This window comes from Bombus vancouverensis, chromosome 8 (assembly GCF_051014615.1).
Source record: "Bombus vancouverensis nearcticus chromosome 8, iyBomVanc1_principal, whole genome shotgun sequence".
Taxonomy (NCBI): domain Eukaryota; kingdom Metazoa; phylum Arthropoda; class Insecta; order Hymenoptera; family Apidae; genus Bombus; species Bombus vancouverensis.
The window spans coordinates 1418625-1438659 of NC_134918.1; the positions used below are offsets into that span (position 1 = coordinate 1418625).

The window sequence follows — 20035 nt, forward strand, 5'->3', positions numbered from 1 at the left end:
ATACTTATTATGTGATAAAAAACATAGAACATTTGTAGAAAAGAATTAACGTTACAATTTTGACATGCTCTAGTGAAATAATTAATTTTCATATTTTACAGCATTCTAATCTTAAATTGTAACAAATGAAAAACTTAAAGACGCTTTACTTTGGCAGCATTGCTAAAAGCAAGCTTAAAATAATTCTATTCCTCCATTAGATTGGTCGCTTATGCACCACGTGCTTCTGACGAATTCTTTCGGTTACAATTTCGAATTCTATATTTCAAGCGCACTAGATAGATCCGTTATCGATATCCAGTACAATTACATTTTGAATAAAGGTAACATCGTTGTGTTTTTACACATTATACAGATGTTTTTATTCATTTGTGCTTTAGTATAAACGTGTCATTCTTTGCTCAAAACACGAAATATTATATTGGAAATTTTATTTCGCAAGGATTTGTAATATCTTCCTTCCCGCGTGTACATATCGTTTCTCTTTTTTATACACATATTTTTATTTGTTTTCGATATCGCACACACAAACGCACAGCCTTACACACGTATACTTTCTTGTTTATATAAAATTACAATACTTGAAAAAAGTGTCATGAATTGTATGCGATACATGGTCGGGCAATATACATACATTGTACATTGTACGTGTGGAATATGTGTCCTAAAAGCGAGAACGTCTTAATTAATTTTTTTATGCTGCGTATCTACATTATGTATATGCAAACGTGATATTATGCTATTAAAGTTCTTTAACAGCAGTTTGAGAGTTCTGCTCGCAAGATGGTCACGTGCAATTAAAAATTTGCTTGTTCGTTATTACAGTCTCAATTCTCGCGAGCCTTGAACACAATACGCGCGGATTCGTGTAAACCTAACATTTTGATCGTGTAAACCACTAAACCTAACATTTTACCATCTTTACATCTGTTAATAATTCATTCAATCGCGAATGCAATTACGCAGCATTATACATAGAAAAAATAATCAATAACTTGTGTCATAAGAAACAATGAACCGATAATAAGAATGAATGGTAAACGAATATGAATTTTATCCAGTTTCAATTCATCGTACCGATATTACGTATGCTTAAACCTTGGTTCTGCATAATATGTTGGTATATATTTTTATGAGCAAAACTACTAAGAATATAGAGCTGACTATAGTATGGTAGAATTAAATAGTTTATTTTGGTTTTTGAATATTTTACTTTTGTTATGTTATAAATGCGAACCAAGGTCTAAACAGATATTCCACCATTTATTTTCAAAACGTGATAACAGTATACATGGAAACATAACTGTTATCTTATTGTATCTATTCAATTTCGATGTCCTATTACTTCATGTTTATTAATCCTTACATTTATACCATTTTATATGTACATCTCACAGAGCTTGTCTTTAAACACCAAACAATGTTTGTCGATACTGAATCACAGACATTCCATATTATTATTACTAGAATGCATTTGGAATGAAATATAAATGATCATATGATATCCAAATTTATGGTAATGTCGATTTTAAACCTTGACAATTTGATTATGGTATAATGTTTATTATTAATTGTTTTACCATGGTAAAATTGAAATAATAACAAAATATTCGCACATAGATACATACTATGTATACTGCAGTGCGTCGTTGTCTCTTGATTATATGTTTGGTTAATTTGCTTATTTACATATAACAATAAGTAGAAATATAAATGATAATTATACAGCAAATCTAAGAATAAGAAAATTTTTGGCCTACTCCTGTCTCTATCCTTACTTCATGATTCACAAATTGTTTCTTTGCATACTGTATTAGCTGTATGCAAAGTCACCATTTAACACCGGTTTATCCTTCAATAAACAGTCTGATAATTTATGATCGAATTAATTCTTAAATTTCAATAAAGAGAAATAGATTGATATCTTGAATGATATTACATCGAAAACAACTTGTCTAAGAGTAAAGAACAACTTCCTGGAAAGATTTTAAACATATAGAATGCCTGTAATAAGTACTGTCATAATTATGTTGCAATTACATTAAAGGTAATAAATATACATTGGAATACAATTAATATAATTCGCCTCTACCATAAAGATAAAATACGATAATAAGTTTGCTTTAAACCAAAAGTACTAACAGTATGTCAGATTTATATTTGATATTGAAATATAAAAATATTTATATGATAATACTTTAATCTACATATATTATTTCTTCCCAGAATTGAGAAACTCATCAAATATCTATAAGAGAGTAAGATTATTCTGACCCCAACCGTGTGATTATATATTATGATTATGACATAACTACATACATATTACGAAACGCCATGAAATGAGATCTAATTTAAGTAAGTCAAAAAAAGTCTATAAATTTTTTGTTTTGTCCTTCCGTTTTTTCTTTTTCAGTCCTTGAGTAAATGAACCCGTAGCGATAAGAACAATGCATAGGCCGTGAACAAAATTCTTGTAAAAGTTCCAAAAACCGAAATAATCCTGTTAAAGTCATACTCACATGCCTAATTTGTTTTTTTTTTCATTTTTAATTCTAATTTTTTCTTTTCTTTCTTTTTTTTTTAATAATATACTCCCTTCACCTCGTTAATTAAACGACTATATCGTAATAAATATAACAATGTTCAGCATTCCAGACTTAGAAGCAAACGCACAGGCAGCTAGTGATTGGTCAGGTGTGAGCTTTTTACAGTATATGTTTTATCATTTTTTCTTTATCGCTTAAACGTTATAATTATTGAATTATTTATAAATGGAATGACAATATGGATAAGGATTGCTCGCGATCTCGTAAGAAATCATTTAGTACAAATATGTGTTTATAGGTATCTCGCCGATATACCCGAGTATTGGACATACATATGTAAACTAATTTTTGGTACTTCAATGTTTTCGGCTAAAACTTCTGTTTGTCCATTAGGTTTAAACGATTAGTGGTCGTTTATCATCAATGGTATATCTTCGAGGTACCTCCCGCATAGACTAATCGTAAGTGAATGTAGTGACGTAAATATCTATAAGAACAATAAAGAATCCGTTCTAATTTTCGTGATTTGTAAATTCTATTGCTTATCTATCAAAAAAAGTCTATGCTGTCGCGTGGTGCACACGCGCTCGTTGGAGGGACCATGAGTCTTGAATGGGCCTAAGGCTCCTGGCGAGTTTGTAATAATTGGCTATAAATGTTTGCACTTCGATTGAGAATGTATAGTACCAACAGTAATCTCTTTTCGGTCTATTATCGATGATTTACAATTTCAATGTAATTCTGGCGCACTCTATTGTGTCCAAAATGCCTAAACTGTGTTCTTTTATGCGTACCATTCGTTTGTGTCTACTATTGTTAGTCATCTCACTTGATCGTATGAAACAACATACGTATCTCTTTGAGTTTGCATGAAATATGAATGTTTTCTTCAACATTTACAATTTGTATTTACATGGCAGAAATTACATTAATTGCAATTGATATTGGAAATGTGTTATTGAGAATGAAGACTTCCTTTTAAACTTCGGTTCTTTCAAAAAAACTCGAGGTAATGAAGCACTGTACGTCCTTCATAATAGAACGTTTTAAGGCGATTTTCTCATTTGCAACATGAGCGTGTAAATGAGATGATGAATTCCAGTAAGTAGAAAGTAGAAAATCTTAATAGTTGACGACAAATGAAAAAGAAAATATTTCATCGCGCTTTTTTCAGGCATGTACCTATGTTATGTTATTTTGATACATAAATGTCCGGGTATTTCTATTTTCAGAGAAAGAATCGAAATTTAGAATCGTAACCGCGAATTTCCGAAGAAGACTTGTCAGTTCTCGCGTTCGGGCTAGATTAAGGTAAAATGAATATTCCTAACATGATGACGACCAAGTGATCATCGATTATATTCGGCCACTGTGTGTTTTAACGAAGAGATCGTAACTTCAGTCTCAGTACAAAGTAGGCGATCACTCTCAAGGTAAGCAAAAAACCTGCCAATGCAACGGCGTCTAGCCAGAAGACAGCGTTTTGCATCGACATTTCTTCCAGGAACTTCGTCGGGCTCTTGAAGTGGCAGTAAGCGTCAGAACACTTGAGCTTAGCACGATTATAACCATATACAGAAATCATGGCACCTTCAAAGCTGTACCTGACATAACTCACGTATGAAAGAAACTTGAGATATTTTGGAATGGCATCAAAATTAACGAAGAAACCGGAGAACAGAATGATGGGCACTGACGATACAGGGCCAATAAATACTCCGCTCTGCAAGAAGGACAAAATTTGTCGTTTCATTAAGGCCCGAGAGATGACACTAAATAACACAAAAACAAATTTTATAGATTAGAATATAAAACAGTACCTCTACACTCATCGCTGCACCTATTACTAAACCGATGGATTGCGAAACTAACGCTGTTAATATACATATAGTTAAATACATCATGAATCTATTTGTTTCCAATGGTTGCGACGTCATGAAGTATACGATAATGACGTATGCTATAGAATACACTATCTACAATAAAAATAACAAACACATTAATTGAAATGAGTGTTCATTGAAAACATAAGTGTTGAAATAAAAAGTCTTATATGTACTTACTTGAAAGGGTACATCGGCTAAAGTTCTCGCAAGATAATAAGCTTTCACAGAATACCAGTAATTTAAATGTTCTCTCACGAATACAGCCATTTCTGTCGGAACTATATCAAAAAACGTTGTTAATACGTATAGAAAGAGAAGGCTTAAGTATTTATCGTGTAGTTCACTTACACGTAAGAATCGTAGGCATCATAGCAGTGAACATGAGAAACATCACCGTAAAGAAGACGCAACCGGCATTGCTCATTACCTTTGAGGCCTCATTGCCGATGTCGTAATAAATTGCACCAATGAGGAATCCAACAATTATATGGGAAATCAGCCTTACTCTCGTTAATGTCTACGATAAAAATGATAAAATATCGTTAAGCAAGCGAAATATTACTATTAAGCAAGTTTGTGTGCAAGTATACTAACCATGTCTCTTATTTGCGACAAGAATATTCTTTTAAGAAGGATCCAAAATTGGGTACAACTATTCGTTGGAAAGCCAACTTTTTGTTCTATACTCTCCGCACTGTCCAACAAAGAAGTCGTACAAGAAATTGGTATGTTGATTACTGTCCCGCCATTCGGCTGCTTTGTCACACCGTTTGGTATTAAAGCAGATTCAGATTTTGTTTCTTGTTGCGGCGATTCTTTTGCAATATCATTCGATACAGTTTGCACTGCATTTATCGTAGCTTGATGTTGCTGATAATTAGCACATCTACCGTTATTTACTGCCATGACTAATTTGTGCACGCATTCTCCGTGTTCTCCACATGCCACTTCCATAACTAAACGAAATTGTTTTTCCTTTTTTTAATGAAATTTGAATGTTATTCAAGTCTTTAACTAAATAATTGCACCTACCGTAATCCGCTGGATTATGATAACTAGGACATTCCAAGCCCATTGACGATAAAAAAGGTACCAGGCCACCAACGTTTCCTTGATATATACACTGGCCCTCGGCCAAAAGGTACAAATGATCGAACATTTCAAATAATCGAGCACTTGGTTGATGTATCGTACATATAATAGTCCTTCCTAAGATATCGCAGAAATAAAAATATTTATCAAACAGTAGACAGCATTACTAACTATGAGATAGTGATGATTTCATATTTAAGAAATTCGTTGCCACAATTACCTCCTCTGCTTAACGATTTGAGCAAACTTAAACATTGATAACAAGTCGAACTGTCCAAGCCAGAAGTTGGTTCATCAAAAAACATCACCGGAGGGTTGTTAACAAGTTCCAATGCGATCGATAGCCTTTTTCTCTGCCCTCCACTAAGACAGTGGGTTTGTGTATTGCTCGCGTCGCTTAGGCCGAGCGTTTCGATGATTTCTTCGATCTGCGTTAAACATTATTTCGTTCAAATTATTATTTTAAGTGATTCGGCTACTGTTTCTGCGTTTCATTTGTTTCCAGAGTTTCGTTTTATTAACGTACCACCACTCTCTTTTCCCTCGCGCTGATGTCTTTTCCTAATTTTAAATTAGCCGAAACAGTCATTGTCTCATAGACCGTTAAATGAGGTAAAAGACGATCGTCTTGCATTATGTAACAGGACATCTTTCGAAATCTCCTCAGATTCCTGTCCTTTCCGTTTATCAAAACAGAACCACTCAAGTGAGATGTTCTGAAAATATAGAATACCGTGATGTTTTTTTTATTCAACTTGTATTTTTTTGTCTCTTAACATCATATAAATTGTTTGGAAACGTAACTCACTTGTAACCTGCCAGAACGTTCATCAGTGTACTTTTTCCAGCACCTGAAGGACCCATGATAGCGGTCAGTTCTCCCGATTGGAATTTACCGTTTACGCATTTTAAAATTGTTTTGTATCCTGCAACGTAAAACACCACAAGATTTATCATCTTTTCTTGTTTCTTTATTTTTTCGTATTTTCCTATCTCTCCTTTTTTGTACAATATTTTGACGATTTATTTCATATTTTGCATTGACAAAATGGAGTTAAAATCTTGTAAAATTTACTTGTTCGTGAAGGTAATATATAGAAATTTCATTAAAGCGCAGATTTCGCGAGTGCCTAGATTCTCTAGCTGTGGCCTCTTCACAACCTAGTCCAACTGCACCTCTAAGGTACATATTTTTGAACAAAGTGTCTACCGAATGTGCTTCTATGCACAAATATTTATACATATCGTTCTCGTTCGTTATGTTTTTTACGTAATGTATCGTTCTTTCGAAGACCAACCTCTCTTTCTGCCTTCGGATACGCTGTACGCTAGATTCTTGAACTCAACGTCAACCGGTGGCCTCTTCGGTAAATGCGTTAATGTTACTGCCGGCCTTTTGCCATCTTGTCCTGGACTATGGTTTGGTACTTTTCTCGCGAACATACTACTGCTACACATTGCAACTGCGGTACCATTAGACGCACTACCATTGCAATTGCAATGGAGATTATTTTGCGAGCCACTGGAATACAAAGAAGAAAATATTGCAGCAACCAGAAAGGACCCTTTTACCCGTATTTCAAACATTTCGAGCATTTCGGGTACCTCAGATAATTCAGCTCAATTGAAATAGCTTGAGGAATAGATATTTTAATTCAACAAATTAAATAACTGTTGGTTTTCGTTTTCACGAAAGCGATATTTAAGTCAAACTACCACAAGGAACAGTTCACTCTAGTCCTACTTTAATAATTGTTAGATTTTTAGTTTTCTTCTTTTTTTACATTTTTTGTCTCGCTTTAAATATTTGCCCGGTTACGGTAAAGTTAGAACATGGCTAAGTCTTTTATCCTATGCCTGCGAGCGTGGCTTACATTGGTGTAAAATGAATTTTAGAAGCTACGCGATGTTAAGCATACGATGTTCATCGCATCTGTAATTTAATCGCTCATTTCATTCTAGTTTTAAGGTTTCAACGAAAATAAGGATTAATCGGTATCGCGATCGTATGTACTGTTACCAAAGGGATAATCAGTAAAATTTTCGTAAACAAATTCGAACGATTTTGTGTACTTATGAATATACATTAAATATAATTACCAAAAATCTGACTTCGTTGATTTTTGCTTATATTTTTATTTTCGCATCATTTAATTCGAATGCAATGTGTATTTTTGCGAAGGACCACCTGAAAAAGTCAAACGTACCAATACTTTTCCCATATAATTTAACAATAAGTATCTAACCTTAGTTTAAAAACTTTGCGCAGTTTTACTTTGTGAACGACAAATTATATTGATGCTTTGTGAAAGCCTTAAAGCGATCAATGGGAAGACCTTGAGATCCGTTTTAGTCGTATTTGGGATATATTAGTTCGCGTGTTCGATGTTCACTCCATGACCGCGATGGTCTTTGTTATACATTCTCAATCTAATATATCCAATAAAATTCTGTTTGGTGTATATGAATAGAAAAGAAACAGATAAACTCAAACTAAACTAAAATCTACGATTATCCTTCCCTATTATTAGGTACCTATTTAAAAATGGTTCAAGCACGCAATTAATCACCAAAGTTGGATCTAAGAATATCTCGTTCTAAAAATGAACAAAAGTTGATTGTACTACACATGTATGTAAAACTTCAACATCAATTTGTAGCATTGAATCCTTAATGAAAGTGCAGACGATTATCCGTATACATTATACATTGATCTTCTGCTAAGGTTCAGTACAATAAATAATTTTTGAGCACAGAAAATGTCAAATGAGAAGCAGTATTACAATATAAACTGCTTAAAAAGATACCTTTGAAACGTGATATTAAAAAGACGTTCATCGAGAAGAGAGTAACCTTTGCAATCATGCTATCCAATCATTTTTGTACAAAGATTTGCACACGATGTAGTTTATTACGTAACTACCAGTATCGACTACATTATCTCTTATTTACATTAGTTATAAAGAATGTGTCGATGCGAGACTATGAGAAAGCTTAATCGCCAAAAGACATACTCGTTCTTATATTTTCGTTTTTTAAGGGAAGCCCGTACGAACGATTGACAGAATTTAAAGTAGACTTGCCTTTTCACCTCCTACATATAAACTTTTTGTTAGATACATCGAAGTCGAAGTCATTTGAAATCCAAATGAAACTTTCTAAGAATTTATGCTTAAAAAATTGTTCGAGTTCTATCTTTTGCGTAATGATTAGCGATTATGTAGCATACCTAAGAACAGCATTGTTCAGACTTTCCAAATGCAGTGAAGGTGGAGGCGATTTAATGGTCACCTGATGACTTCCACCTGGAATGAACTGTACCTGTTCATCCCCACTGTATCTAGATCCTCCTCCACCAGCCAGAGCGAGATTCTTTAAATCTGCCATCATCTGTTGATGCTAGAACCATAAATTTGCCAATTACATCTCATCCCGTTGTTAAAGTTACAGTGATTATAATTTGTTTAAAAATTGTTTCTAGCGTCGATCTACTGGTGGATATTGATTGAATTGCTAAATAAAAGAATGAATATTTTTAAATAATCTGGCAGCAGTTCCTTTTATGTAAAATATCTTGTATTATTTAACATTATTTTATAATAAATAATGAATACATTATAGATAAATGATACTTATTATCAAACGAACGTAAAAGGATATGGCAAGAATTTCTGTGCAACGCTTTAAAACTATTCTCAGGATAACATCCATGAATCACGCGCATTTGAAGCACGAACTTTGGAATGGTCGAAACGAGTTTGAGAACAAAGAACTTTTCCCTTCTTGCCTGTAGAGCAACATTTTTTTCCTTTTTAGGACTTATTGTTACATTACTAGACGATAAATCCTAACATTATCTGTCGCATGGACAGAAATGAATAAATCTTATTCTAATCGATGAACACGGGAAGAGATATTAAATTCAGACAAAGAAATATTAAATTCTCTCTTTCAAGTTCATTTTAACTGTAATTTCTTGCCTTCTAAAGGAGAGAACATTCATTCTTCTCTTACGCCCGATAATGACAGAAAGAATGAAATTCGAACGCACGTGTTATTTTCGAAAGATGTGATAACGCACCTATAATTATCGGACAATATTACAACTGAATTGAATTTTATTGATTAGCGATGCGATAATCGACTACTTTCTTGTCATCTAGATCGATAGAATGAATTTACAATTAGATATGTATTAGATGCGATAAATGAAATAACTTGAAATGAAATAACACATGCTAAATATTCCGATAGATTTGAAAATATGTGGTTCAGAACATACAAATATATGTTTCGATGAATTCAATTTCGATGAGAATGAACGCTTGTTGCTACAGGTGGTCAAATCTTAATCGCTAATCGATCGATCGATCGACATGATCCGTAAATCGATAAATTTTTAATTGAACGCCGCTTACAATTGTTTTTACGAGATACCTACTTACGTATCTATAGATTTAACAAGTAAATGAATAGCCTTCGAATTAGAACAAGTTATCGTTGGTAACGATCGATCGAGCCATGATCGTTACAAATACTCGTTTAGGTGGTTAAGAATCATATTTTTGTCATTCGGCCAACAAACTCGTAGACGGATTACGATACTAAACTTTTCTGCATAAATCGGTCGCGATCGTACAGGGTCAATGCCCATTGCATCTCTCGAGCATCGCGTTACTCTCGACAGATCTTTAAACGAACCTGATAGAAGGGCGGCTATACTTCAATTCCAGCAAATGTCTTGATGAACAGATGTGATGCGTAGAATCATTGCGATGAAGCATGCTTGTTACAACATTGATTCAACGCATACAACTATCTTTTTATCACGTACATATTATCAACATATGTTTTACATCAAATTTATTTTGTTGAAACTTCGTGAACAATTTTAACTCCACGTGGCCCAGCGAATCTACCTACATAGTTGCTTCTACGAGGAATAAGATTGAGACGAACAACATCAAGAATTTAACCTTCTACATCGAAAACAGGCCGTGTAGTCTGCCAAGATCGAAACGAATGTCATCATTATCTTTCTTTGTTAACTCGTCTTTGTTCTATGATGCGACAACCGATTTACACGCAAGTGTGTGTAAAAAAAGTGAACTTCCTTTTTTTAATCTTTCTAACAATATGTATAATCCCATTCTATCACTGATATATATTAACTATACGATTATAAACATTGCAAGTGTTGCACCAAACATATCGAACGTGTGTTTTAATGACAGTCGCAAATGGGAGAAATATTAAAAAAGGCTGCGAAATTAAATGGGTCATCAGAGGTAATATGTAAAGAAAATGATCCGAAACCACACAAGCTTTGTGTCGTACTTGTAAAGTTATGAATTTTTTAACACTGGAACTGGCCTTCATTTTATTTTGCTGCCTTTCATAACTCTGCACTTTCAATTTCGATAAAATAGTGAATGAATAATAAGAAAAAGAAAAAAGAAGGAAATGAGGATTTACGAGTCGTGAGACAGGTAGACAAAAGGGGATGGGTTAAACCTTCAAGTAGGATAAGAGGGCTGCGCGTACAGTGTACGAGTTAAAAATTTACGAAAGTGTCTGAACAAGTGTTATGATCATTATAAATAGAGTGAACTCACCATCGGTCGAATATAAATTTAGGTATCCTAACAGCGTCCGAAATCATACCCCGATGATGACGCTGTGCATTCTTTGCTTCTCCGCCCTTTCTTTGATCGTTACACTATACACAACGGTCGTGTTTCACAAGAAAATAGTGATCACACGGCAATCACAGTAGAACATGGAGCAGCCCGATATGTACATAGGCTAGCTAGGCCGTAGTGAATCGCTACGATGCGTCTTTGAGCCTTGTCTTGGCTTTTCCAATGATCGATGAGAAGATTTTCAAATTGCAAGGCCGCATTCGTTTTCGAGGAAAGAGTAGTATTCGGTAGGATCGCAATTGTCTCCGTTGTGCATACACGCATACGCGAAAATCGAATCGCGAAACAACTAAACGATCCGCAGTACTGTATCCACTGACAGCAGAGAGAAATGATCGCAACACTGTCCAGAATCAGCTGTCGCACTATGCACCACCGTTCGCCTCTACCAACCAAATGAACTGAGCTGTCCGACTCGAAACCAGGGACGACTACCGTCGTCGGAGCCCTCTCCCACTTGCATGTTTCTCTTCCGTCTCTCGATTTCGAGGTCTTGCGAGGTTCTAACCACGCGATCAGATTTGTAAGCGTTCTGCGCTTTACGTTATCCTGTCATTACCAATGACTCAGGATATTTTCTTCTATTCGCAATTACCTCCGACAACAGTAAGATGCCATATGGAAGCACATTCATTTCCCTCCAGCTTATTTCCACTATTTTCTCTGATAGCTACAATTCTTCGATCTATCGCAATTTCATACGAAAACCGAAAATACCGCGAATACATAGGACTAACGACATAGAATCAGATGTAGGACATTTACTTCTTAATTAACTGATTCTGGCTGTGTGATCGAGTTGAAAAATTACACTTTATTCTTTTCCTTGAGTTCTTTGAGTTTTTTTAGGAGAAGGAAAAACAAATGACTATGGAATATTTGGAATGTTATTTTTCGAAGGCGGATGTAATGATACGATGCCCGATATAATGATAGGAATAAATGAAACGGTAGAATATCTGTTTGTAATTTACGTGCATGATACGCAGCACAGTTTGAAGGCCAAGCATTAACTTTTCTTATCGGAGAGTCATGTTTGTGAATTACTCGAGGAATGATAGACAGAGTTTTGGTGCGCGCGTTTGGAAGTTCTATGACAGTTTCAAAAGTCTGGCCGTATAGGTAGGGCTTGCGAACAAGGTAGCACGTTCCTGTATCACCTCGCGCATGCACAACAATGTACCATATTGTCATAGGGTTGAAATTTCTGTGGACGGTTTTGCAAATTTCGACCATGTCGAAATCTATATTTCGTGGCGTGCAAAAGAGAAAGGGCTACATAGAGAAAGAGAAAGGAGCGAATTATACTAGAAGAATTGAGATAGGGAATAGGTGAACGAGACGCGATGTTTCAAGAGAGAGCAAGAAAGAAACAAGCAAAGGAGAAGGGAGAAAGAGTTACCACATGCTGTGGGTCGATACTCTAGCACTAGCTTCACGCTCGGTACAGGTGTACCCGTAACTCGGTGCATCTGTACCAAAGAAACGCAGTTCACTCATCGTCAGTGCAAAGAGAGAGTGAGAGAGAGTGAGAGAAAGAGAAAGACTAATGTATCCGTACTCAGACGATCGTAGACAAGGGCTACTGCACTTATGAATGAAAATCGAAGTTTAGATTCGGTTCTGACGCAAACACATACATGCTTATCTACTGTCTCTCTGCATTTTCGCATGCATTTCAGCCGCTTTTAGATACTGTACTGCTATCGGACGGTATAAATCACAATCTCCTATGCGCGATTCTTCCATATCTTCAACGGATTTTTCTACGAGATGAATAACGTTTTTTCTAGTTCTTACACAGATGAAACATCAAGCGTTTCGATGTTTTTCGTTACATCTGGAAGAAACGTAATATTATATCTAAGATTTTTCCTTTTCTCACAAGTCACAGAAATTTGACCACATGATGCTTTGTTTTCGCTGGTGTCATCGTTTGTGGAGAACGCATCCAGTTTTCTTCCATTTTACTTCCTACAAACAAACGGACTTTTTCTATAGATTTCTATCATTTTTACCAAAATTGTAGACGCTAACTTTCGATTTTCAAACTTTGGAAAGTTAATGTGGAGAATTGGAAATCCCGCGCTACATGCATTCTGCTAACAGCAGAATATTTACTAAACAACCACTCGGCAAACGTAGTCTTTTGCATTACATGTCAATAGAATTCTAACGATAGCTTGTCTCTCGTTTAAACTGTTTAAAGAAGCCAATTATTGACTCACGTTCAGGAAAGTACGAATGACAATACAAATGTATAAAGTAAAATGGTATTATGGCAAATAAGGCGAGTAATTGTCGTAGCTACCGCTAAGTTTTTTTTTTTAGAAAAAATATATAGAAATATGTATTTACACTGGTAAATCTATGTTATATCGTTTATTGTTGAATAAAATGAAATAATGGACTTCGAAAAAGAAGTTATTTCAGTGTTCTTCTATTATTATTATTATTATTTCTATCGTTTTTGATAATACGGTCGAAGTTCGCATCCTTTCTCTGCGTCATTTAGTTATTATTCCGCCTTACTAAAGCGGGAACTGCTGTTATGTGCAGTACATATGCACTAAACTAAACAACATATTTATGTTGATCCGATAAGTGTGTTATAAATTAAATTACTAAAAATTCTGTCTCACGCGTACAATGACCACGTGACTAATCGTGTGTCGACCTATTTTTCACTGATTCCGTTCGTATAAGCAAACGACTCGATGTAATCAGAGGTATTCTTACGAGCCAATTTTTGGTTAATCGGCTTGTCTGTTTTGGTATTCTATTGTAAGAGAAGATACTGTTCAGAATTGTCACTAGAACGCCGAACATGCGTGTACCAAATATAACATAAAATAATAATTTCGTATAAACTTTCAGAAATTTCATATTATGTTTTGCAAGTTGAGTAAAAATAATAAGTTTTAAGACTGTACCTAAATTTTAAAAAGTTTAATTCGTTTCAATTTTGTTATAATTTTTGATAATTGTTTTAAAAATTCTTCATCGACAAATTAATCATGTATTATAATTTTCTTTGTAATTTTCAAAGAACTTGTTTCATCTTACTATGAATCATTTACACGTGTCTTATATCTGTAAGTAAATATAAGTAAATATATGTACAATGTAGAACAATGTCTTGAAATTATGTACCAATTTTTTTACAGTGAAGATTTCTTCAGTTCTTGTTTCAAGTATTCTTCAATTGTTTGGTTCACAGTAAGAAAATTTTCAGTAGGAATTCTAAGAAATATAAATACCTAAAGAAGAAAGTTTCTACTCGCATTCCACATCTTCAATTACGATCGTGCAATTACATAGGTACTTGAGTAGTATTTCGTTGTAGCTGTGAATCCATAGAATTATTTTCAATGTTTGAAGTTACACAATTTATATTTAAGTATGAACTTAGATTATTATTACGTTAAACATATATCACGTTAATATATTTAATTATGTTTCAATCATGATCATGGCAAGTCTGCGATTTTGGAGCGACAAATTATAAACGACAATTTATATTGTATTTTACCATGCATCTTTTTTATTAGGACGACCATTGGTATATATACATATATACACATACATGTATGTATATTTCCATAATTAATTGAATTAAAATTACCTCTTGAGCATATATCGCAATCTAGTGAATGTTGCGTTGTTTTAATTACATAGTAGTATGTGTTTATATACCTATGTAGTTCTTGACATCACGGTCTTCAGTGCAACTGTACTTGATTTGACGTCTGAAACGCGGATAGCAAATATCCCCTCTGACTAGATACATTAGAACAAAGGAACTGAGAATCGACTTTGGCTTTAACGTGATTTCATTTCGACTCGTATATAGATAAGTAATGCTTATCTCTAAGTATTCTGATTTTAACATCTTTGGATATCACATTGAAGTTGTTAATTTGATCTTTTGATTATATGCTTAACTTGAGATAATGAGTAATATCACTTTAATCAATGAGTTGAACGGTAGTCAATTTTTCAGTGGTATTTCTTTCAAATAAAACGATACACGTGAACGAACTGCACAAATATGCATTAAAAGATAGCAATATTACAGATGTTTTCAAGGGAATCTGAAATTATTATCAGGCATGAAATTCTTTTATCATGCACATGTTCTTATCTTATAATTGTAAAATAGAAACTACTGTTTTGTAAAAAGGACCGGTTAGGTATTATATTTCTATATTTTCAATATTCATTTTATAAATATAATATACTATTTTATTGTGAACTTTGTTGTTAGAATATATACAAGATATGTATTGCACTGAAATGAATGAATAGCTGTAATCATAAAGGTATAAAAATAAAGTTATATGTTATCGCATAAGACGGCGTAAGTGGATACAATATAAGCATAGAAAGAGAATGCTGCATGGAGGCCTTTTCTGTCTTTGTTTGTCAATCAGACATGATATTGATGCCACTCGTTAATCTGTGTAACATTTGCATATTTACTATACGAATGCATATGCATTATTAGGACAAGGACACAAAGGGCCTCTATGCAGCGTTCTCTTTCTATTCCTGTATGTACCACTTTCTCAGTTCGGTCACGCATTTTATCTTTATATGCATCTCTATGGGCTGCAACAGTGGCAGTGGTAAAGGACTTTTGTGGTAGAGGTCGCGATTAAACACTTACTCATAGGTAAGTAGAATGTTGCAGTTGCGATCTTTCAACGTTTGTCATATAAAGTTCATATCCATCAAGAATATTTTACGAGTTATTTGAACTATTACGAAATGTTTTACAATTTCTGGCCACCGAAGGTATATCCGAGCCAACGACGAAATATCTCGTTTGTTAATTGTGATCAAAATAACGCTAGAGAAAGACAGTTATTCTCGTAAGCAGTAGCTTATAGATGCATATATGAATGCACGAGTGAACAAAGATAATAGAATAGAGGAAGAAAGAAAGTGAATTTGTGGACAGTAGAAGGAATGCGACGAAATCAGCCATTATCCGTTCAGGCTGTTGATTTATACAAAAATACACCTAAAATGTTTGAGCCGACAGAGCAGGGAAAGGTAAGAAACACTTGTGAGTTCCTGCTGTCTCTATTCATAGTTTAATCGAAACACTCTGTCACTATCGTAAATGACGTAAACATTCAAGTCACATGCAATAGTTATGGTACGTCAACAAGGGTGAACAAAACTCGTTCGTTTGTATACAATATGATTCGTTTCCATACCTAAGTCAATTATAGTTGGTTGTGATTATATATTTTTATAAAATTCGTATACTTTGTGTAACGATGACCTGTGAGTGAGGTTATGTCCTTGCTATCATACGCATTATATTATAGAAGCATAGTACGTTATGCTCGTTTTACCCTTACATAGGTTTTATAGGATTATAGGATAGGAGGTTATGTCCTTGCTATCATACGCATTATATTATAGAAGCATAGTACGTTATGCTCGTTTTACATAGGTTTTATAGGATTATTCTCATTTAGTATTAAATAATTTGATATATTTTATATTTGTATGTATTGCATAATCAATTTTTAATTAGGATTTATGCATTCATACGGGAGTTGTACTACGAAGTGCAAACACAAGGGAAGATGAGGTTCACAGTCTAGGCACATTAAATATCGTTGAATATGTAAGTAGACTTGATTTAGACTATGATTTATTACTTTAAACAATATAGAATACTTTTCTGTAAAATTGCAGAGTTTTGGCAAATGTATAGAATGGAAACCCATAGAAGACTCTGTAGTATCAGAGAATCAAGATCAAGACCCAGAATGGTCTTTGGTAGATACTCATATCAGACGTACGCGTACTTCATCGGAAGGACCAGATTCTCTTGGACGTACAAGGACTGTTAGAATTTTGTTCTCAGATTTAAACTCTTTTCGTGTAAATCATGGGGGGCAGCAACTTATATTTATGCAAAAGGATGGTACTACCTATGTTGCCTTCTTCCAGCTATCTAACGCTGAAAGTTTTGTAAATTCTCTAAAAGGATTTATTAAATTTGTAAAGTCTCGTACAAACAGAAATTTATACATTGTAGTAGATGAGGTCCAATCAGTACTAAGTAAATCATTTGCTGAATTGGACTTATTTCAAGAGAACACTTCAGATTATGTTTGGAAATTTGTAAAAAATTTACATAACCGTCCATATGAAACAACATTGGAAGCATTTAGTAAATTGGCAGATATCTGCTGTAAGTACACAAATGAATTGTGGGATAGGAGAAATATTATTTCCACAATTTCTACTATTTTTAAACAATTTTGTATAACTTCTAAATTACAGTATACAAAGACCCTGCTAAACGTCCAGTCGAAGAAGCAGTTGCAGATATATTAAATAATTCTTTTACAATTGATGTTCCTCCTCTACCATCGATAAGTTCTGGGGAGGAATATGAAATGATTGGGGAACATGAATTGGGTGTAGTATTACCCCCAAGACCACCTTGTCCAAGAGGTATGGTGGAAATAGTGTTGTATCAAATTATATCGTCAAAAGTATATAAATATACGTGATTATATTAGGTACTCCACTGTCACAAGAGCAGTGGAACAAATATAAGGATCCAGAAGAAAGAATTTTAAATCCACAAGAAGTGAAAGAAATTATTTTTCATGGGGTTTGTATATATGTAGTTTACATATATATATATTAATCGTTTTTCATAAATGGTTTTTATAAAAAAGAAGAAACATAAAGAAAGGAAGAAGTACAGCACAGAATTTTATTTGGAACGTCACTGATTATTTACACATGTGTATAAAAAACAAATTAAACAGATTATGAAATTTTATAGGGTATTGTACCATCATTACGTTTCGAAGTGTGGAAATTTTTATTAAATTATTATCCATGGAATTCTACGCATATTGAAAGATTAGAACTTAAAAAAAAGAAGACTGATGAATACTTCACGATGAAGTTACAATGGAAGTCGATGACGCCTGTACAAGAGAATAATTTCTCTGATTATCGAGATCGAAAGAGTTTGATAGGTAACGTCATGAAGTATTTAAATAGTAATTTACGAAAATATATGAGTTATAATATTTGAAAATATATAAATTTTAGAAAAGGATGTGAATAGAACAGATAGAACGCATCCGTACTACTCGGGTGATAACAATCCTCATTTAGCACAATTATATGATATTCTTATGACCTATGTAATGTACAATTTTGATTTGGGATACGTTCAAGGTATGAGCGATCTTCTGAGTCCTATTTTATGTTTAATGGAAAGTGAGGTTGATGCGTTTTGGTGCTTTGTTGGTTTTATGAACAAAGTGGTATGTTTATTATAATAAATTCTGAATTGCAAACATTTATAGAAAATTTTAATCAATCATGATTATTATACACAAAACAGAGTACCAATTTTGAAATAGACCAAGTTGGGATGAAGGCCCAATTGTGCCAATTATATACTCTTCTGAGTACTACAGATCCACAATTAGCACATTACTTGAACAAGCATGATTCAGGAAATATGTTCTTTTGCTTTCGTTGGCTTTTGGTACTATTTAAAAGAGAATTCAACGCGGTTGATATAATGAGATTATGGGAAGTATTATGGACTGACTTACCATGTAAGAATTTCCATCTCCTTTTATGTGCAGCTATTTTAGATACAGAAAGAAATGTGCTTATGGAAAATCGTTATGGGCTTACAGAAATATTGAAGGTAAACTCTAAATTATGCAATTATGAGATATTTATTCCTTAATTAACACATAACATACACATTGCAGCACATAAATGATCTTTCACACCATATTGAATTGCCTTGGACATTATCTAAAGCGGAGGGTATCTATTGTCAATTACTGTCAGTTGCGGACCAGTTGCCTGATAATGTTCGCGTAATAATTGGACTTGAACCTATGAATAAAACGTCACCAATAAGTGAAATAGAAAATTGTGAAGCTTCTGGTCATAATCTCGTAATTGATGGAGCTGATAGTAATCCAAGGAGAGATAGCACAAAAAACGGCGATATTAATTTTGAAGATAATGAAGTTTCGTTCGAACGCGGATTAAATTTATCGTACATGTGAGAACAGGATCGTTCGTTCATCATTATCTGAAGAGTGTTGTGCATCAATGTGTTGTTCATTACACAGTCAATTTTGTATCATTTATTACTTTTAAGGAACAACATTTGTAGTCACACTCTTCGAGATGAACGTATATGCATTGTATGTTCAAACGGTGCAGCGATGCCTTTTCGGCATTCAACGAACTTTATCTTGCGCAAATGATTTCGTATTTTCTTTATGAGACGAATCATTTCGACCGAAATGTGATACTACAATCCACATTTTGATCATTAAAGTTAGAATTCTGCACATGTCAAACATGACCTCCAATTTACAAAGTTATACTGAAAATAACTGTTAGTAGCGTTGAGTTTTGAGATATTTATAAAATTCACAGTGGTACGTAAATATTAGTTATCTATTAAATAGAAGGAAGTTACGTACAACCACATATTCTGTATCTTACTGATGCTTTTGATGCATATGAATTTGGAACAGAGAACAGAAAGGATTTACAGTGTATTTTGACTGTAGTCAGTGTTAGTGCTTGTATCATCTTCATTTGAGTTTAAACGTCTTTCTTAAACCTGTATAAAGGCTTACAACTGTACTGTACATTTCTAATAAAAGTCACCTGTTTCATCTTCGATATTCATAATTTCCTTTATTCATAATTTTAGAAATATGAAATCAACTTTTGAAATCTAGAATGGATTGCAAATATGTTTACAGTTCTTATAAGA

At 33.8% G+C, this 20035-nt stretch overlaps 2 protein-coding genes across 6 annotated transcripts; one reads left to right on the top strand and one right to left on the bottom strand.

The window, feature by feature from the left end:
- Nucleotides 1–144: 144 nt before the first annotated feature.
- Atet (ABC transporter expressed in trachea) lies at nt 145–11692 on the bottom strand. 2 transcript variants are annotated; one of them, XM_033347954.2, is made up of 12 exons: nt 11140–11692; nt 8754–8923; nt 6823–7046; nt 6333–6450; nt 6051–6240; nt 5745–5952; nt 5465–5641; nt 5027–5388; nt 4781–4949; nt 4610–4710; nt 4367–4522; nt 145–4269 (listed from the first exon to the last, which is right to left on the bottom strand). In XM_033347954.2, the coding sequence occupies exons 1-12, from the start codon at nt 11140–11142 to the stop codon at nt 3925–3927; spliced, it is 2223 nt and encodes a 740-aa protein (XP_033203845.1). In that variant the 5' UTR covers nt 11143–11692; the 3' UTR covers nt 145–3924. The 2 variants fall into 2 exon arrangements, with proteins under 2 accessions (XP_033203845.1, XP_033203846.1); XM_033347955.2 differs by lacking the exons at nt 8754–8923; nt 11140–11692 and adding an exon at nt 7625–7711.
- Nucleotides 11693–15877: 4185 nt separating this feature from the next.
- Nucleotides 15878–19941, top strand: Tbc1d15-17 (TBC1 domain family member 15/17). Of its 4 annotated transcripts, none has more exons than XM_033347994.2 (9): nt 15878–16284; nt 16778–16870; nt 16942–17443; nt 17536–17709; nt 17778–17872; nt 18050–18248; nt 18325–18542; nt 18623–18937; nt 19005–19941. In XM_033347994.2, exons 1-9 carry the CDS (start codon nt 16198–16200, stop codon nt 19308–19310), a joined length of 1989 nt encoding a protein of 662 aa, XP_033203885.1. In that variant the 5' UTR covers nt 15878–16197; the 3' UTR covers nt 19311–19941. The 4 variants fall into 4 exon arrangements, with proteins under 4 accessions (XP_033203885.1, XP_076476740.1, XP_076476739.1 ...); XM_076620625.1 differs by lacking the exon at nt 15878–16284 and adding an exon at nt 16288–16390; XM_076620624.1 differs by lacking the exon at nt 15878–16284 and adding an exon at nt 16434–16572.
- Nucleotides 19942–20035: the final 94 nt, after the last annotated feature.